At 30.5% G+C, this 21,629-nt stretch overlaps 1 protein-coding gene across 4 annotated transcripts in view; it reads right to left on the bottom strand.

Annotated features, from left to right (window-relative positions):
- The window catches only part of LOC118203973 (uncharacterized), a 159,518-nt gene that overhangs the window by 58,805 nt on the left and 79,084 nt on the right, over window positions 1–21,629 (bottom strand). For all 4 annotated transcript variants that reach the window (XM_085811431.1, XM_085811432.1, XM_085811433.1 and 1 more), the window contains exons 5-10: window positions 21,187–21,301; window positions 15,809–15,896; window positions 12,081–12,122; window positions 2,668–2,735; window positions 2,482–2,534; window positions 2,298–2,364 (exon numbers count right to left, since the gene is read on the bottom strand). In XM_085811431.1, coding sequence (XP_085667557.1) covers window positions 2,298–2,364; window positions 2,482–2,534; window positions 2,668–2,735; window positions 12,081–12,122; window positions 15,809–15,896; window positions 21,187–21,301 — 433 coding nt within the window. The remainder of the gene's footprint in view (window positions 1–2,297; window positions 2,365–2,481; window positions 2,535–2,667; window positions 2,736–12,080; window positions 12,123–15,808; window positions 15,897–21,186; window positions 21,302–21,629) is intronic.

Raw genomic sequence — 21,629 nt, 5'->3', positions numbered from 1 at the left:
AATTAGTATTTTGAAGCAAAATGCAATGATAAGCAAACAAATGACCTTACTCATTTATAGATTATAGTACATAATATTAAATATAGTACATAATATTACTATAATTAACATAACTTAAAAACATTCCTGAAATGCAATGAAGAAACTAAAAATACATGCTGTATATCAATTGCAGTATTCCCTTTACTATAGGGACCATAACTAAGCCAGCATTAATGTTATTGACAAGGATAGCAAGTTTCTTCTACAATGGTAAAAACCAGATAAAAGAAACAGGTTTCTTTTGCCAAAATGGAAGAACTAATTTTTCAACTTATTAGTTTATCTATATTTTATTCACATATAGCACTATTATATAAGTAATTTTATTATTTTAATTTTCTATGTAATTTGTTATGCTAGCAACAGCTTTTTGTTTGGCAATACACATATATCCTTTATTTTGTTACAGCATAAAAAATATACACTCTTAAGGGTAAAAAAAAAATATTACTGTCTTTTCTAAGACTGAAGTAAAAATGATTAGGAACTGATACAGGAAAGTGCTCAGAAAGGAAACTAATTAATATTATCAGTCACTTAATTCTGTATCCTGACATTAATGCAAATCCACATGCAAAGAAACAATACACACTTTTTTTTACAAATCAAAGAAAAGAAAAAAAAATACTGTATAAATTGCAACATGTTTAAAACAGATGAATATTTTTAAACTATAATTTGAAACACAATTTTAAAAAAAATTCTGTAAAGTCCTAAATTTTAATGATAATTTTTCTATTGGTTTAACACGTTTCAGAAGGAAAAATATCAATAAAGTATCACATAAGAATAAGATGACTACCACATTTTTTTACTCTTTTGGGAGAAAATTACTTAAATTACCTCACATTTTATTGCAAAAATGATAAAACATTTATTTTTAATTTAGTTAAACTTTATAACAGAATATATCCATTTCAGCAATCCCATGAATGCACTACTGTTTATTACCCCCCTTTTTTTTTTCAGTTTCTTTTACTGGTAGAAAATAATTCTTTCCCAAAGAAACCCAATCCTGGTTTATAATATAGAAAAAATAAAGTTATTCAATAAACCAAAAAATTCTTCAAATACAGTCAAAAGTCGTTAATTCGGACACCCATAATCCGGAATGATCTATAATCCGGACCTCAAAGCTAAAAACTTTCTGCGCATGCGCCGCGTTGGCACATGCGCCGCGTTGGCACATGCGCACAGGCGTTTTACGCGTGCGTGTAAGACCTTGACATATGCGTGTGCGCAAGTGCAGAATACGTTTTCACCTGCGCGTTTAATGTATAACGGACGGTGTAAGCTAAAATTATCTAATTATCTATTTCAGTTAATGTTAATGATTGCATTGTTTCTTAATCTTCGAATTGGATCCCGCTTATTATATTTTGCAGACTGTAAGAGCAATTTTATAAAAGTAAACTTGAACTTTCGATTATGTCAAATAGAATTTCCGATGCTGGAACTCCCAAAGGATCTACAAAACGAAAGTATGTTTCGATGTCCAACAAACAAAAAGTGGAATTGCTGCAAAAAATGGATAAAGACATGAAGAATGGGACAGAGAGGTTAGTGAAAACGAAAAAATTTCGATTGACAAGTTAGTCGGTATTCTCGGCACAGCAATTACGGGACTTGAACAGCGGATCTTTGTAACTGAACAAGAAATTATGTCTGTTTATAGAATTAAAGAGGAAGTATGATCACATAAAACGAAGCAACTTAAACAACTTACATTGAAAGAAATGTTTAATAAAGTAAACAAATAAATATTAAGCTTTTTTTTTTTTTTTTTTTTTTAATTTTGATACCCTTTAGATCATAATTGTTCTTTATTTCATAAATTACGGTTTCATATTTTTAATTTTAGAATTTCTGCATGCCATATTACGAGATTTAAACTGATGATCTATAATCCGGAAAAATCGATAATCCGGAATCGCCGAAGTCCCGACGAGTCCGGATTAACAACTTTTGACTGTACTTTAGAATTGTATTTACAAAATGTAGTAAATCAATATAACACATCTTATACCAAAAACCATACTGTAAAAAAAAAAAAAAAAAAAAAAAAAAACTGATTTAATTAGATAGTATGTTTCAAATGACAAAATGAAAAATTTATCAGTAGTGGAATAGCACTAAATAATTAGCGACAGAATTTAATCCCATATGATCTTATGACTTTTCTGCTAAATATTTTGGAAGTTTATGTAGAAGTTTAATTCACTACATAGAAAATGAGGAAAACTATTCGTATTTACTTTCTGACAGCCTTGACTTCAGATGGCACATATCCTGCAGGCATCATTCGTCCATGTTCAAAATTTGCTTCGAGAAAGGAATTTCATAATCAATGAATGATTAAGTTAATGCAAAATTTTATTTACTGCAATGATTACAGTTTCAAATTAATAATTAATGAATAAGAAATTAAAAACAACATACCTATTTTTAGTTCACTATTTTTGTCAAAAAATATACAGCCAGGGTTCAGATTCCTAGAGATACAGAACAGAAATTAGAAATTAATCAAGTAACACAGCTTCTGAGAATTAACTTGATAATATCTGCATGAAACAACATATAACTTACACCTATGAAACCTCTTATGCAATAAAAAATTAACCATACCTGTGCATAAATTTTTTATCATGAATGTACTCAAGTCCACATAAAAGCTTTTGCATAATCTTCCGTATCTACAATACAAAACAATAATTGAATTTTCTATATTTTTACTTCAATGTTTGTGTATGTTTGTATATAGATATATACACACACACTCAACATATATATATATGTAATGAAATATATATATATGTGTGTGTGTTATGAAAAAAAAAAAGGCAGATCATAGATCTATATTGAAGAGGAAGAATTCGGATTGCATAAAATGTAAAATTTGTAATGACTAAGAAATGTGACAGCCAAGGTAGATTAAATTCCATTTTTATTTAAATTCACTTAGTGGCCACAGTTTACTTGACACTCTAATCATGCCTTCAGGAACATTTACATTTTTTAATACTGCTGTGATAAGGAGAGAGCACAGTGAAATAGTGTTCAAGCTAAAAGTACAAATTTATCCAATCTGGAACATTGCCAAGATGGGGTTTTCGTTTAGGTCATAAAAAATTCACTTCTCAAAATTTTGATTTTAAGCTGCCAATAAGTTACGTCATCAGCTTTCCGCAAGCTCTGTGGCATAGATTAATCTCGAAATGGTGCAGTCAGGAAAGATATTATTATTTTTAGAATACAGTGAGAAAAATAACCAAATTAAAAATGAGGAATTTAAAGCCTGTTGCTAAATTGAATTACAAAGCTGATTTACATATTATATATATATATATATATACACACACACACTGATTTACGCATTATATATATATGAAATTTTATATATACAGTACAAAGTCCGTAATCCGGACTCGTCGGGACTTCGGAGATTCCGGATTCGCCAATTTAGCGATTCCGGATTTATTAGGACAATTATGATCTAAAGGGTATCAAAATTTACAAAAAAAAAAAAAAAAAAAAAAAGAGAGAGAGAGAGAGAGAGAGAGAGAGAAAAGAAAAAGGGGGGGGAAAAGCTTAATATTTATTTGTTTACTTTATTAAACATTTCTTTCAATGTAAGTTGTTTCAGATGCTTCCAGAAAAAATTCAAAAAGTTCCTTTTTCTTGTGTCATATTGTAGTGTTGCTGGCCGTGATCGTATAAAATTAAATATACTAAGAGTATCAAATGCGAATTAATTCCGCATAAATCGTTAATCTAAAAATTTAGTGGTTAGTACATTGCATGATTATTAATAATAAGAATCAAATGACTTACCCAATAAGGCATGCATGAATCAGTATCTCTCTTTTAAATATACATTTATTAAATCACAAAAACACACATTTCTTGATTAACCTATATAAATCACAAAAATACACTTTTCTTGATTAGCCTATATTCGATATGTTATAAGAGAAAAACACATTCATGAATGCCCTGCGGCATGTGCTACTCGTTAGTCCGACGGGACTGTCACAGCGTTCATTTTTACGGTATATTGCAATTCCTAATCTTGCTGCATCAAAGGCACATTACTTATCAGCATCTTGCAAGAAGCTTAATTAATATGCAGTGCACTTACTCGTGATAGAAAAGATCAAATTTCTAGCAGATAGGCTTGAAATTGGCGCACATGGTCGTCACTTCGAAACATCCAACTGTCAGGATTATACACGTTGAGTCACAGCACAGGAACAATTTTTACCTCGCAGCCTAATCAGTAAAGTTTACCTGATTTCTTATATTCTTCGTACAAGAACACATTTTCTCCTCCATCCTTGAAAATGGACTTTAGATCGAGTACCGTGGACGATGGCGAGAGCTGTATGTGTGTGTGTGTGTGTGTGGCCCGAAGGCCCACACGCTCATTAACACGACGACAGGCAGAAAAAGGAAGACAAAACCAGTCCTTCCAGTTTTTATCCACTGCGATGCACGTGGCAGGGCACGATAACAATTTAAGAATCGATACAGCCACCGTGTTCACTGTGAGAATTCTGTGTTCTCACATTCCCTCCGGACGAAGAAAAAAAATTTTGTCCGATCACTGGACAAATGAAATGCCTCTCTGCTGGATACACTTGAACTTTCGTCAGCATTACCTACACATTTCACACCAATCTTTATATCACTTGCAAAGGCACTGCACTTTATCATTTCGTTAGCACTATATAAACATTTCACATTACACGTACACAGTTGAGCTCTCGTATGCACTATACACACATAATTCACATTAATTTTTCACATTGCTTGGGAAAAAAAAAACACAGCACTTTAAACACTTTGTGATACACATTTTTTTTTACATTCTTAAATTAGTATTATTCTTTTACGTACTCATGCATGTCTACTCTTACCTAAAATATCACCACAGATGCGATTCCATAAAAGAAATTTTGACATATATAATTTATAACTCACATGTGATAAAATCAATTTATCAATTACTAATGATATTGCATTATCAATTTGATGTTACTCCTCTTAACCATTGTTTACCTTTGTTTACATTATCTCATTCTTTACATTTTAGAATCACATTCACTATTTTATTACTTAGCTACTTTTATCATTTGATCATATTCATTTCACATATACATTTCATACACCAATGTATCATGACAATGTTACAAGCTACATTTGTATTAGATCCACTACTAAATTACATACCTTCAATTTGATTCAGCAGTAAGACAAGGAGGTTTGAACCACACTCTTTCTTTTTTTTTTTTTTTTAAATCTGCTACCTAGTAATCAATGAGACCCTGCATAGTACAATTCAATTCTTCTGGTATATGGACCAGCCAACTCTACCAAAATCGTGCAATTAGCGCTTTATTACACTAAATTGACCCATACCACACACGATCATCATTCATTATCTAGTTTGTACACATGCTACATTCTTATCATAACCACAATTTCTTTACACTTTTTTTTTTTTTTTTTTTTTTGATTTGCTGATCTACAATTAACAATTGTGTTACACTCCTAATCCTCAATTTGTGTTGAATCTACTCTTGAAGTCTTTTGTAAAAACAATTTACTTACGTGAACTTTAGTGGTTTTATTATCTAATTGTATAATATAATTATCATTTCTTAGCTTTTTTATGATCTCATATGGCCCCTTGTATTTTGGATGTAACACCCTTCTATCAGTAAATTCCTGCATAAAAACTTTATCCCCTGATTTCAATTCTGGAATTTTTCTCCCTTTCAAATATTTTTTTGCACAATTAAAGTATTCATCCTCATTTAATTTTACTTGTTGCTTATCTCTACTCAATTGTTCCTTTATTCTTTTGGAATATTCCTGAAAATCTTCTGCTAATTTAAGAGGATCATTGCTATCTATGGGAGTATTTAATGTTCTACCAAAAAATAGTTCTGCTGGTGAAAATTGAGTTACAGAATGTTTAGCATTATTATAATACAGTTTAAACATCAGTACTTTTTGTGGCCATTCAAATATTTTGTTTGATATTGCTGCAATTGATTCTTTCATTACCCTGTGAACTCTTTCAATCAACCCATTGGACTGTGGATAATAAATTGAACTTTTTCTGTGTTCTATTTTAAGCGATTTTAAAAATTGAGTAAATTCTGTGGAACAAAAATAGGAACCGTTGTCTGATAACAAAATTTTTGGAATGCCAAATCTGGCAAAATAATCATTTAAAGATTTTATGATGGATTGAGAAGTACAGTAGTTTAACGGAACTGTTTCCAAATATCTGGAATAACGATCAATGATAGTAAGTACATAAAACTTATTATCTATGGATCTTGGCAGTTTACCAACTATGTCTATAGCTATCATCTCTCCAGGAGCAAGATCTTTCTTATGAATTAGACGTGGCAGAGTGTTGTGAGGTCTAGACTTATTTTGTAAGCAATCTGAACAATTTTCTACAAAACTTTTCGTATCGCTGTACATACCTTTCCAATAATACTTAGCTTTTACAAACTCATACGTCTTTTGAATACCAAAGTGAGGCGCATGAACTGTCTGTAATACATCTTTAATTAATGCCTTAGGAATTAGAATTTTATTCTGGATACTTCTGTCTTTCTTTCTAATATTTACAGGTTTTAATTTTATCATTACTACATCTGTATGACTATCAATAAAATACTGTTCTACACTTTCCTTGTGGTTATCCTGTAATTTTTTTATAATTGATTTTATGTCTGGATCACTTTGCTGTTTACTAATTATGTTTTGAATAGACAAATTATCATTGGTCTTAAATATATTTACATTGTTTACCACTACATCCTCTGAAACTCTTGACAAGTAGTCTGCTGGGTTTTTTAAACCAGGAATATGCTCCATCGTGTATTGAAATTCCTGTAAATATAACAACCAGCATGCTACAATATCTGGCTGTTTGTCAAGACTAATTAATATGGAAAGTCAGAGGTTTAGCATCCGTTAATATTATAAATTTTTTCCCATACAAATGTTCGTGAAATTGCTTTACTGATTTGAAGATTGCATAAAGTTCTCTCCTAATTGAAGGATATCTAGCCTCAGCAGGTGTTAAAATTTTTGAGTAAAATTGTACTGGGAAAAACTTATCATCATATTTTTGCATTAATATGCCACAAATGGCTGATCTAGAAGCATCGGTTACTAAATATAAAGGTTTATCATTTTCTATGTTTTTTATTGTGGGTTTTTCTAAAATTAATTCTTGTATTTTATCTAATGCATTTTGGCATCTCTCGTTCCACACGAATGGTATATTCTTTCTTGTTAAATTTACTATTGGCTTGACAATTTCTGCATAATTAAAAATTAAGTGTTGAAAATAATTTACCATGCCTATGAATGTTTGAACCTCTTTCACATTTCTCGGCCTAGGAAATTTGGCTACTTTCTGAATATTCTCCTCTGAAGGAGCAAAACCATTCTTATTAACCGAAAAACCTAAATACGTAATCTCTTGTTTACATAACTGCAATTTGGCTGGGTCTAGCATTAAATTAAATTTTTTTAACTTGTCAAACACCTTTTGTAAAATAATTACTAGTTCATTTATACTGTTAGCTGCAACAATTATGTCATCTAGAAAATATTGTAAATTTGGACCCTGCAATTCACCTAAACATTTTGATATTAGAGTATGGAAATAAGCAGATGAATTTTTTGCACCAAAAGGTAACTGAGTTGGTTGAAAATTGCCAAGTTCCATGCAAAAGGCTAATTTTTCTTTATCTTTCTGATCTAACTTTATTTGAAAAAATGCTGACTTAAGATCTAGCACACAATAATAACTTTTACCTGCTATATTATGCAAAATATCTGAAATATTAGGTAGACATATTTGATATGATTCAGTTATGCAATTTAATAATCTATAATCTACTGCCATTCTAAATTTTAATTTGCTAGGATCAGTATTAGGTGGTGCTTTCTTTTTGACAAAAATTACTGGAAAACTGTAACTCGATGTCGATGGCTCTATAATACCTGCTTCTAACAATTTGGCTATCTCCTCTTGGTCATATTTTTTAGCAATGTGAGGAATAGTGTATGGTCTAGTTTGAATTGGAAAGTTATGTAATAAATTAAATTGTGGCATGACAGCATCAGTCTCACCCAGAGTGGTGTGAGATTTTGAAAACACAGCTGAATTTTTCATGAGCATTTCAATCATCTTATTTTTTTGTTCTGCTTCTAAATGACTTAAATTAAAATCATCTGGGCTTAATTCCTCCTTTCTTAATTTTTTAATTTCTTTTAAAGTTATATGGTTAATCTGCAAATTTTGTTGCTCTCTAGGATTTTCAAATTGTTTTTCTTCGACTTTATATACCTTACCAATCTTTTCACCCTTTCTTAGAATAATTGTGGAATTGGAATTGTTTTCAATTATGGTGAATATATATTGCCTGTCACTTATCTCATGAATTGAATCAGTCGTACCTATCTTGCCCACTTTTCGCCTGTCTGGTGAGAACATTATTTGCTTTTCTTTCTGCATATTAATTGGAATGCTTAACTTTACTATCTCTGCTGTATTTGGCGCAATTCTGGTATTCAACACTACTTTTACAATACCAGACTCCTCTGGTCTACTATTCTTGTCTACCTTTTTTGCATTAATGTTAGTACAATTTTTTCTTTTGTCCAGAAGATCAAAATATGTGTTATCAATGATTAACTGACTTTTATCTGCATCTATCAGTATCTTATTTTTTTGAATGAAATCATACCCTAAAATCATCTGATAATTTGTGTTCCAATTATGTTGTGTAACAAAAAATTGGTTGGCAAGCCATTTATTTCCTAAACGAAATTTTAAGTTTACAGCAGATAAATATGGGATAGTGGCATTATTTAGCGTATGTATTCTTACAGATCTGCTTAAGCAATGAATCTTTGTATAATTTTTTATTACTTGCAAGGTGTCTGGCTGTATTAAGCTTAAATTTGCACCTGTATCAAGTAATGCTTCTACCACAAAGTCGCCAAATTTGATTTCTATAACTGGTAATTCTGTGATACTATTAGTCTGGCAAGAAGCTACCAACTTTTGTTCATTACTTTCTTTAATTTTGTGTCGGAATCTTTCATGTGTATTTGGCCTATTTGAGTTCCTTATTTTCTTAATTTTGTCTTGTTTCTCCCAAATTTTTTATGGGCACTTGAGTAATACTTTGTGTATCTGGGAGATCTGCAAGTACCCTTCATTAGTTTAAATTATTTCTACGAGTATTGTATCTTCTGTATTGAGGCCTATTACTAATTCTGTTCTGTGGTCTATTACCTCTCGTGAAAGCATACTGACTATTATATCTATTCCTTCTATTGATAAAGTTACCCCTATAAAAATTTCTTCTGTGGTTGTTTCTAACCTGTCTATAATATTGAAAATTATTGTTTGAAGGAAAATAAGGACACTCTGCAGTCCAATGATTCTGTTGGCAAATATGACAAGATTCTCTATTATTACTACTTTGTGCAGCATTATTTTCTAGTTTAGTTACATTGTTTACACTACCATTAGGTAAAATTTCATTAAATGTTTTTGACAAATCCTCAATGGCTCTATTATTTTGCATTTGTTGCATAATTAATGTATTTAATTCAGGTGAAAAATCCTGTGTCTATGAGCTATTACCAGAATCCTCCAATGCTTTTTCTATGTTCTTTGCCTGTTTAACAGCAGTAGCAAAATCAACAGGTCCTAGTTTTTTAACCTCCAGTCTTAAATCTGGTCTGAGAGCTTCTAAGAATTTTGAAAGCATTGCTTTTTGAGTGAGGTTATGTACCTCTTCACTCGAACTAGGATAGCACCCAAAATATTTTGTGGCATAAGTATTCACTTTTTCCGCTAAGTCCTCGACTGACTGATCTGGGGTCTGTCTAATTGAGTTAAAGTTATTTTGAATTGTGTCAAATGACTGAGATTTTGCAAATTTTTTACTTAGTAATGCTTTTAAATCATCAAATGACATATCTTTACACGATTCATTATCAATTACAAATTTTAATGCTTTACCCCTCAATTGAATTTTTAACACCAAACTTTTTCTGTTCTCATTCCAGTTCTCTAAATTTGCCATTTGGCATAACTGATCTAAAAAAAATGTTATATTTTCGTCATGCTCCCCTGAAAAAGTAGGCAGAGCAGCAGCCAGACTCATATTCATTACATTATTTTTCTTAGCCATTCTGAATCAATTTACTATCCTTTAGTACCACTATAAATTACTATTATCATTACTCCTAATATATAGTACATTCATAAATACACTATTGTAACTTATCGAAATTTTTTCACATGAATACAAGTTATTACATACTCATTACCGCACAATATGATATACATTCAGGAATAATTTCTTAAATACTGACCAATTTTGAATTGATATTACCATTTTCACATATCTATTTTTTATCATTAAATTATTTCACATTAGCAGAAAACATAGTCATATGGAATTCTATATATATATTTTTTTACATATGCAATTTTCAACTTAATCTTTCTTCATAATTCATATCTGATAATCACAAAATTTAAAATTTTATCCAATCATTACTAATATTCACCTATTTGATATCAGACATCATCACAAAATTCAAAATATTTAAGCAATTATCAAACTGGAATCACATGTGTGGTTATATTTTTAGGCATAAGCATAAAATGGTTCTCTACCTGAAATGAAACAGTTAAAACTTAATTTCCTTTTTTTTTTTTTTTTTTTTTGTCACGGCACCATTAATGTGCCTTTATTATTATATCCTGGTCACGGCACCATTAAGTGGTGTCTTTGTTATTATCATCCTGGTCACGGCACCATAAATGTGTCTTTATTATTATAATCCTGGTCACGGCACCATAGTGGACTTTCCAATGCCATACTTCTCGCATAATTTTGAGACAGATAGGCCTTTATCCATTTTTTGCAGCAATTCCACTTTTTGTTTAATGGACATCGAAACATGCTTCCACTTTGTAGATCCTTTGGCAGCTCCAGAATTGGAAACTCTTTTTGACATAATCGAAAGTTCAAGCTTAATTTTTATAAAACTGTTCTAACAGTCTGCAAAAAATAATAAGCCGGATCCAATTAGAAGATTAAGGAACAGCGCAATCCGCAACATTAACTGAAATGCCTTAAATAATTTTACCCTAGCTTATACCATCCATTATACATTAAACGTGCATGCATAAATGCATATATGCATTTACGCATGCGCATAAAGTTTGTAGCTTTGAGGTTCGGATTATAGATCATTCCAAATTACAGACTTTGTACTGTATTAAAAATATATAAATAAAGGACACTAAGTATATTTATTTTGATTTTCTTCTCTGAGGTGCTTATATAATTTTCTAGTTATATCTTCTAGTTTGTCAGATAATATGATGATTTGCAAAGGTTACATTGAAGCATTTTGATAAAAGTTGGGTATGAATAACAGCAAAACACGGAAAAGATATGTTTATAAAAGAAGGGGAAAACCTTTCCGGGCAGATTTTCTAAAAGAAGCTGACCAATGGTTACTCCATTCAAAGATTGCTAAAACTTAACAAAGGACTTTTTGAGAGGGGAAGGTGCATTATAATAAAAAAAAAGAAGGTTAAAATTCCAGAGAATGGATTTAAAATAGCTGATGTCATTAAGCAAAACTTTATTTTATACAAAAATATAACTTGTAACCTAATGACAATAAGAAAAGTTTAAATCAGATACTATTTTTCTTATTTACTTTTATTCTATTTTAAAGTTACTGTGCTTTAGAAAAATGCTTATGACTCCAATGGCAAATTTGACAACAGTTTGGGAATACTACAAAATGCATGTTTGTAGCATATTGCTCATAAAAAACTCTAAATTGAATTTTAATATTGTGCAAGACATAGAATACCATTTTGATTATACTGTCCTTATTACGTGGATAGAAGATATGTAAAATAAAAATAATGAATAAACTACATGGATTAATTACTTTACCTTTTTCCCATCAATGTATAAAAAAGGACATCTTGTTTCAACCTGCAAATGAGAGAAGAAAAACCAGCTCTTAAATACTATGTAAAATTTAAACATTTATTAAGGAAGTTCATTATTTTAAATTTTTAAATTAAGAGTTAAGTTCCATTCAAGAACTTTTCGCGATTTGTAAACAGAATATGCACCATACTGAGCCCCTCAGAAAATTTTCAAAACACAATTCCATCTATACAAAATAGAACATAATCCACATTTTAAAACAATCATTCATTAATCATATAGCATCCTACTATTAAATAGTGCTTAATTACTATTTCAAGTTATTCAATTAAAAAACTTATGAAACTTTGTTAATGAAATCTAAAAAAATAAATCAACTGAAGGTTCTATTTTAATCCAAATTTTGAATCTAAAATTTCCATATTCATTCTTTGATTGCCATAAAAAAAACTTTAGTTAAAATTAACATTAATCACATAATATGTGATTTTCTGCCTTTAGTTAGTTGCCGTGTTTCTCAACCTATAAGAACACATCAACGCATAAGAAGCTCTGTGATTTATCAGGTTAGAATTTACATAAAATACCTAGATCAGACAGAAATGGATCAAACTACCTGGTTTAATGATAGCACTTAATACAATGAAAATGAAACTGTTACATTAAAAAATTAGCAAATATATCAGCATTTCTTCATTGTAGAATTCCAGAAATTTGTCATAATTGCTGCTAAAAGCAAAAACAAAGTTATTTTCACTTTGGTTGTCACTGTCGCTGGATTTGTGACATTCTTCGTACAATATGTCATTTTCACCTCCATCTAGCGCACTGCTAATTCCACACTTTTGTAAAGATTTTATAACAGTCACACTTTTAACCTTCTGCGAGGTTCACTCACGAACATTAGAAACTGATGGCCATTTTATTCTTCCCGTCAGTGTTGACGTTATGAATTAGCACCTTTATCCCCTTTATCCACTCATCATGCATAAATCACCATTTATTTTAGGAAGTACCGTTAAGGACATATTAAAACCATTTTCCTCTACTGGCTTAAAAGAGTGACATTTTTATCAACATTTGTAATAAAGGCAAACATTTTCTATGCCTAATACAGGAAAAAAATTTAGTAATGTTTTTTTCTGGCAAATCAACTTGAATCTTAGACAATGAAGTTATACACTCGGCCCATAAGAAGCAGGCTGATTTTGGAGCACATTTTGGAGTAAAAAACTTATGAACTGAGATATTAAGATATTTACATCTTGGATGTTGCTACTAAAACATTATTTTTAATTTCAAACATGCAATAAAGTGGCAAAAAAAGGATATTAACTCTTAGATAACCAAACCGTCCCACATAGCCGTTCATTCAGACGACCACAACAGCTCGAAAATGGCCGAGATTGCGATCTTGTTTTCTTCCCTCCCCTTAAGGTATGCAGTAGCAGGTGCAGGTTCCCCAAATGCATTGTATCAGTTTATTGCAGGGATTTTGTCCTAAGAGTTTTTTTTCGGGGGGGGGGTTCTTATCTTTAGGTTGCATGTGACATTTCGTTGTTGATTCTTTTTTGGTGCAGCATGCTGTTAAGCTTTAATTTAGCTCAACAAGAAATTGAGGCTATTCTTTTTAATGATACAGATGATTCAAATTTGGAATCAGAAGATGGTGATTAGATAAAAATAGAAAATGAAATAAATGATAATGAAGAAGAATCATTTATAGCAAAAAAAGAAGACGATCATAGAGCTGATCTGGAAGTTGATGTTTCAAAAAATTGTAATGAAAATCCAGGAAAAATCTGGTCTACTAATGTTAACCAATTTTGTCCTCATTTAACAGCTTGTTGGAAACAATTCATAATTTACTTGTTAGTGCTTGACCTTTATAATATGTAAAGTTGTTTCTTACAGATGAAATTTTTGAATTAATTCTCATAAATACAAATAAATATGCTGAATTCCGTGCATGAAAGTGTGGCACTGTTGATTGTCAATGGGCAAAAATGTCATCTATAAAAGAAATATGAGTATTCACATAGACACATATATGCTCATACATACACACACATGCATACACTTATATATTTCTGATTACAGAACAGCACCCAATTTCAAAAAGATGAAAACATTACTGATCATCCCCAAAACGTGTATAAATATGCAGTGAACACATTTATGCATGTGACACATTTATGTATGCATATATAAACCTAAAAATTTATATGAGTGATAATATGCAAATGCATATTTACCTATAACATATGCAGAAATAATAATATACATATATAACTAAATAAATGAAAACATGGAAAAACAATGACATTTATAAATGCGCTTTAAGACTTGTACAATAAATAAAATCATAAAAAAAGGCAATAAACTAAGGTTGATTCCTCACAAAAATGGGATCAAACATATGATCAACAAATGCAAAGACCCTCATTAATTTTGGAAAAAGAAAAACAATGTCAAATAAAATTAAATGAAAAAAAAATAACTCAGCACTTTAATTAACAAGTAGCAACTGAATCTGCAAGGTACATGAAGTGAAATCTTAATCCTCCATTCAATAAAATAAAAAACTTCTGGTAAAAATGAAATTTAAAAAAAGAAAATTATTTATTTATATTATATTCATCATGGCATGTGAGGGTAGCCTATTGTATATGGCAAAATACAAGAGTTATCTGCTTGAGGATTGGCGAAGGCATGGCCTTGATTTTCCCAACAGAAATTGGCTCATATTTATGTTACATGTGATAATAATAATACACGTATTTTGCTTAGTGGGGTCCATTTCTATATACTTTATAAAAAACTAGAAATATTTTGGTACTTAACAGAATTATGATAAAATATCCACTCTTTAAACCACAGCTATTTATCATAAATTTTAAACAGTAATAAAATTCCTGTTTAAAAATGTAAGGATTATGTTTTATTTTTAACTAATTTATTCCTTTGTATAAAAATAACAGTTGTAAATAAAATCTCAGTCATGATCATAACAAAGCCAGAGAGGCTTGTTGGTCTAACCTATAGAACAGGTTTATAAAGAATGGGGTTAAAGGCTAACAGAATCTTTGTTAGAAAGTAGAAAGGATGTAATCAGAAATCTTCACACCAATTTCTATATTAATGGACGGGGAGGGGAGAAAATTGCTGTGAAAGTATTTCGGGTGTTTCAGTATTTTAAGGATGTATGTTAGCAGAGGGTTTGGATTTCAAAGAGTTACAACAACAACAACCAATTTTAGTGCCATCACTTGAAAAATAAATAATCATTAATAAGCAGTAGACTGCATACTACATGATTACCAAAATAACATTATATTAAGATCAAACATAAATATTAAAAAATAATGATGTGATGCAATAATAGAGTACTTTATTTTCAATCAAAAATTGAAATTGATACATGTAAAATTACATTAAAAAAATCAAGGTAAGAGGTTACTTTTTTAGCTTTTAAAGCATTTTACTTACACTGATCTTAAATTTCATTCAAATTTTAACTGTACGAAACTATATCATCATCATACTTTAATAATACACTTGAATAAAGGATAAAACTACAGGTTAAATAATAGTTCTCTGAAATAACCTATTCTTAAGTTTGACTCTAGAAAAAAAATTAAATTTAAGACTGCTTTTTGTTTTTTACATGTTTATTAGTAACTTACAATAGTACACATGATATTTTAAGATAATAAAATATATTCTACCTTAGATTTATTACATATTTCATCACTTTTGGATTCATTTATAATATGAGCTAGAGAACATTCATAATCTTCCATCAAGAGAAACATTCTAAAAAGAAATAATTTTTTAATTATGAATTTTCATTCAAAAAGACCAGATTCAATACTTCTGTAAAAAGCAGAAAAATATAAAAACTTTATAAAAATTTAGGATCAATAAACAGACTTAAAATAATTATATTTTCCTACAGATAATAATAAAAAGTTTTGCCAGTGTTGTTGGTAAGAGATGGACAGCCTCATAGCTAAGAAATTTGTGGACTTTAAAGCAATGAAATAAGCTTTTTCAAACTTTTTACTTATATGTTAGTTTAACAAATGAATTAATAATCTTAAAAATTCACTGTTTGGTGCTTTTGTATATATAAAAAAAAAATTAAAAAGTTAATTCTGTCTTCATCATCTTTTGACAGGTTTCAAAACTGCTCAATTTTCCCCCAACCATTGAACAATTTTTTATTTTAAAATTTCAGAATTAAAAAACTACCTGTTACAAATTTTGAAATTTTCACAATTCTAGTTTCATTTACACTGTTATTACTATGCTTGGGAAAAAAAAAAAAAAAAGAGAGAGATCTTTAAATTATGCACCAGTAGGAATAACTTGCAAACTTTTTCAGGGGTTATGATTTTTCCTGACATGTGGCTACAACCTATATTTCAATTTTGCTGCTTGCAAATAATACTGTTTTTAATGAATGAAGAATTTCTGCTTTAACAATATCCGAAAATAACGAATGCAAATGATAAAAAGATAACGCATTAAATTATGTTTTTGCTGTAGAATTTTTATTACAAAAACATTTGAAATGTTGAAGAAGCCTTTAAGGACAACACTTTATTAAAAACAAAGAGCTTTTGAATGGTTATAAGACACTAATTCAGAAGACAAACAACAAAAATCAGCGTTATATTTACAAAATTTTCACAGGACTAGTTTCGATGGTTTTACCGAACCACCATCCTCAGCTGCAAAACCGCAAATAAACAAGATAGGAAAAAATGATTAGATAAGATAAGAAAGCTCGGGCAAGGATAAGCAAGTGGTGCCATCTGTTGGTGAAACCAGAACTAAAACATAATTTCTTTAAAAGCCAGTTTTAAAATATTTTAAAGAAAAATAATTTCTTTAAAGGTTATAAGATGTTTATAGAAAGCAAGAATGCAACAAATATGAAACATGCTTTACGAGATCATGCACTTCAACTAATGATGTATAACACTGATCAAATTCGAAATTTTGTGCTAAATTATTTGGACTTGTGATGTGTCACATCTCGAGCTGTTCCAAAAAGAGCAATGTGTTTATAAGTGGCCCAGAAAATGCTTTCTTAAAGCAAGCTCTTCTTAAAATACATTTTTACCAGTGTTAAAATATAGATTTACACTTTTGACATGGGAACTGTCCAACAATCAAACAAACAGCCCTTGAAAGCTGAAAAAGGTCTAGAAGACAACATCAAACATTGTCAGAAATTAAAATAATGTTTACTAATTCAGAAGTCAAACAACAAAAATCAGCGTTATATAACGCTGATTTTTGTTGTTTGACTTCTGAATTAGTATTTATTCGGCGTGTTATTGTGTCTTAATAACGTTTACTGTTTTTCCTTCGATTGTCATAATGCCGAGCATTGTGAATTTTTACCAACTGTCCAAACTGTTAATAAAATAATTTGAGTATTTCACAGCATTTTCCCAAAATAATTAAAGGAAAATTATCTGCACTGTAGAGAAATAACTTCTGGATTTTGTCCTACCACAATGCACTGACTAAGAAAACTTTTGTTATTTGTTCGGAAACTTTTGAACAAAAATTCAATACTGTTCTGCAAGTTTCATATTCATATAATACAGAATAAGGTGAATCATCTTATTCCTGTGGTTTAAATGTCTCTTTGTGGTCACCGTTTTGAGTTTACAGACACAGTAGCTGAAAATTCACTGCGAGTCTTAAAAGGGTTTAAAAAAAAAAAAAAAAAAAAAAAAAAAAAAAACCCACCTTTTCCCAATGATTGGAAAGGACACTGGCATAAAAGCATGTGCGAAGTGCTGCTCAGAGAGGCTATACATCATTAATCAAAACATCTATCTAAGTAATCAGAAGGAGCAATATCTGGTGAATATAGCAGGAGGGGAAATACTTCTCATTTGAAAGTTCAGTAGGTTTTGAGCAGTGCCAGAACATGTGGATGAAGGTTATTATGCCGGTGAATAATTTTGTCATGTCTGGAGTAGCATTTAGTGTTCATTTAGTGGCACATTTAGTGTTCAGCCCAATATCATCAACAGTGTTCAGCATAGAGCTCCAGTAATGATTTTGTTTAATTTAAGCAACTCATAAATACATGACACCAAGTTCATCCCATCATATACACAACATGATTTTTTTCCCATGAATATTCAGCTTCTTTATTGACGTTGAAGCATGGCCAGGTGGTTTCCACAATTTCTTCATCTTTAAGCTATCACAGTGGATCCATTTTTCACTACCAGTAACTATACGAAGGAAAAATCCCTTTCATTTATGCCTGGTAAGCAGCATTTCATGAGTAAAAAATCAGCATTCAATGCTTCTCGGCTTCAGTTTATATGGAACCCAATTTCTTTCCTTTTGAATCATTTCCAACGATTTTAAATGATATAAAATTCCTTCTTGAGCCACTCCTAATGTATGTGCAAGTTCTATTTGCATTTGGGCATGAATCTTTATCCAATAACGCTTCCAATTATACGTCTTCATGCACTTCCGTCCTTCCACTATGTTCTTTGTCTTCAACGTCAATTTATTGTTCTTAAACTTTTGAAACCAGACATGACATGTTCTCTCTCTTAAGGCAGCCTCACCATATGATGTGCCTGCCTCAGCTGCAGATTTCTTCAAATTAAAAAATAAATTAAAAGTGCCCCAAAATGACACTCATTCGGCTCAAAACACGACATTTTCTCAATGAAAAAATATATTGCTAATATTTCAAAATTATGTTGTTAACACATGTCCAACGTTCGATATGACGTTTGACATCACACAATTTTAACACACTGACTGCCAGTCACTAGAGTTAGATTGATAGTTATTGCCACCCATATGGAAGTAAATTGTATCCAGATGCCAACATACTTATTATAAGAAATGTGATTTAAAAATATTAATGAAAGATAATTATGTGATACCTAAGTATTATTTAATGCTTTTATTAAAGAATTTTTTAATTACGCGCCAATGCGCGATTACCACTACATGTCAAAATTTTTCCCAAATGCCACATTATGCGCTGGCGCGTGGAATGTAAAAAATAAATTTAAATAAGAAAAATAAGTGACAGTACGCATTATTTTTATATCAATATGTATTACAGACAATTATACATATTACAAAGGAATTTATAACAAGAAAATTAAAGACATTATACAGATACATCTAGAATGTTATTTGTGTATTATCTTTGAACAATCTAAGCAGTACCGGGGAGATCCTTCACAAAATTTGCAAACATATATTGTATCTTTACATTTCCCTTGGGAATAGCAACTTTTGCATTGCTTTCTTAGAATTTTTCCTTCTTTTTTTTTTCCCCCCGTGTACTCAGCACATGTTCAGATTCAGACTGATCACACACAGGAGCACGAAGAACAGATGGCTGTTTCAGTAAACTTCGTATCACTGATAAATGGTAGTCATAAAGTGATGTATTTTCATTGGAATACTTATTATAGATAAAATGTGAATTGTTCATCATTATTTGCAAAATATGCACAAATATTTTCGTGAGCCACCTAATTGTTTTTCTCTCACAAGGATAATAAGCAAGCATCTGATCTTGCTTATCAATACTGGCCATAACTTTATTATATTGAATTACAGGTAGAGTTTCGATTTAATTTCACCTCTTTTGTTTATTATTTCTGCCATATCAATTTTATATTCATTGGAAATGTAAGTGACGTCTCTCTTATCCTGCCACTTTGCAATCATCACACCATTAGCATACTTTGTCCTTTCTTCAGTTTTTTTTTTTTTTTTTTTTCGTTTACCTCTTTCGTAAATGTCTTTCTGTTCTTTCTGATTGTCCCAGTGCAGCTGTTATAATAATTGTCCACATCCAGCATTTCCTCGAATAAATTCATAACAACTTTTTTTTGCATGTTCTTTTCCGCCAGAATCATCCAACGTGTCTGTATATATCATAAATTTCAGAACCCTACCATCAGGGGTTGTGATGATGTACAACTTGACACCATATCTGTGACGTTTATTTGGTATATACTGTCTGAATATAAGCCGTCCATGCCACAATACCATCAATTCACCATTTTCCATCATAGTTGAATCATCCTGCTGAGATGCAGCCTCTTGCACGATTCGTTCTCCATCATCATCAGAATCTGAAATATCATGGGTACCAGTCGGAGGAACGAATTCTTCGTCACTGTCATAACTAAAATCACTCGGGTACTCATCCGATAGCTCAGCCAACAAACTTGCTATTTTATCATCCATAAGAGCCATTTTATATTGAACTTTTCTTTTTTTCGGGCACGAAGACCCTGCACTATCATCTCTATAACTCATACTAAAAGATTATTTTTTAATAAAATATAAAACAATAATTTCGAAACCATGATTATTTATACATAGTTTCTAATTTTCACTCCATGCCAATACCATAAGAAATTCCCTGCATGCAATGCCAAATGAACTGGAGAATGAATAACAAGTATAGAATTTTTCCGCACCAGCGTGTGACTGGCTGCTCAGACATCACCCCACATGTGTGACGCCATTTTTTGTCAAACAGCGGATACTTATTTGTACTCCCAATATATATATATGATTTAAAAATTAATTTGAGTTTAGAATTATTTGCTGAGGGGTCTTCCTTTTTTAGTATTATTTTCTAAATTTGCATGGTACTTCCTAATTATAGCGGCATCAAACAGGCTTTTGATGACCGGGTTTAAGAATAAATGTTGCATGTTATACATCTAATGATTAAAGAACATTAAAAAAAAATTTCCTATATAAATTGCTTCTTCACATTATGTTGCTTCAGCCCCTGAGAGGTTTCAAAGGAGTATACTTTCATAAAGAAAGGAAGAACTGAAATACTTTTCAGCTCATTTCTGTTTTGTTTATCATAATTCAAATGGATACTTAAGGCTTTTATTTAGATAGGTGCTCTTCAAATAATTTGCTTGAAAACTGCTAAGCTTATAAATTTTACTTCAAATTTAAAATCACTTTAAAATAAGTGCTAAATAATAACAACACATAACAATTTATGAAACTTATGTGATACTTTCAATAATGACATAAATTTTATAATATTACCACTTACGAATCAAATGTCTCTCCTGCTACTATGCCATACGTTTGTACGATGTTAACATTTTTGTGTTTAGTTGAATTAAATCCATGCAGTATGTTGGATTCATTTATTACATCTGTGAAATCTGCAAAGGAAAAAAATGTTCATGCACATTCAAACAAAATATAACTAACATAGATGATATTGGGTCATTCTAAGAATTATATTAAACCTATATATAATTATTGTATTGTTACATAGCACAAAAAGGTTCGAATTTTATTTTTATCAACTACACAGTCTAGAACTAGAGATAATTGCATTTATCTGATTTAGCACAAACATAATCTAAGATTTATTCTAACTTTTCTTTGGATTTAATGCATACAATCAGTAATATTGGAAGAAAAACATACCGATGCACAAATTAAAATTAGGCAAAGGAGCAGTCTTGGTCCGATACAGATTTTGAA

This window comes from Stegodyphus dumicola, chromosome 2, assembly GCF_044657685.1.
Source record: "Stegodyphus dumicola isolate Sdum_Otavi_A_Nest chromosome 2, ASM4465768v1".
In the NCBI taxonomy this organism is placed as follows: domain Eukaryota; kingdom Metazoa; phylum Arthropoda; class Arachnida; order Araneae; family Eresidae; genus Stegodyphus; species Stegodyphus dumicola.
The sequence above is the reverse complement of the archived record's forward strand: the minus strand, read 5'-3'. Positions and strand labels throughout refer to the sequence as shown.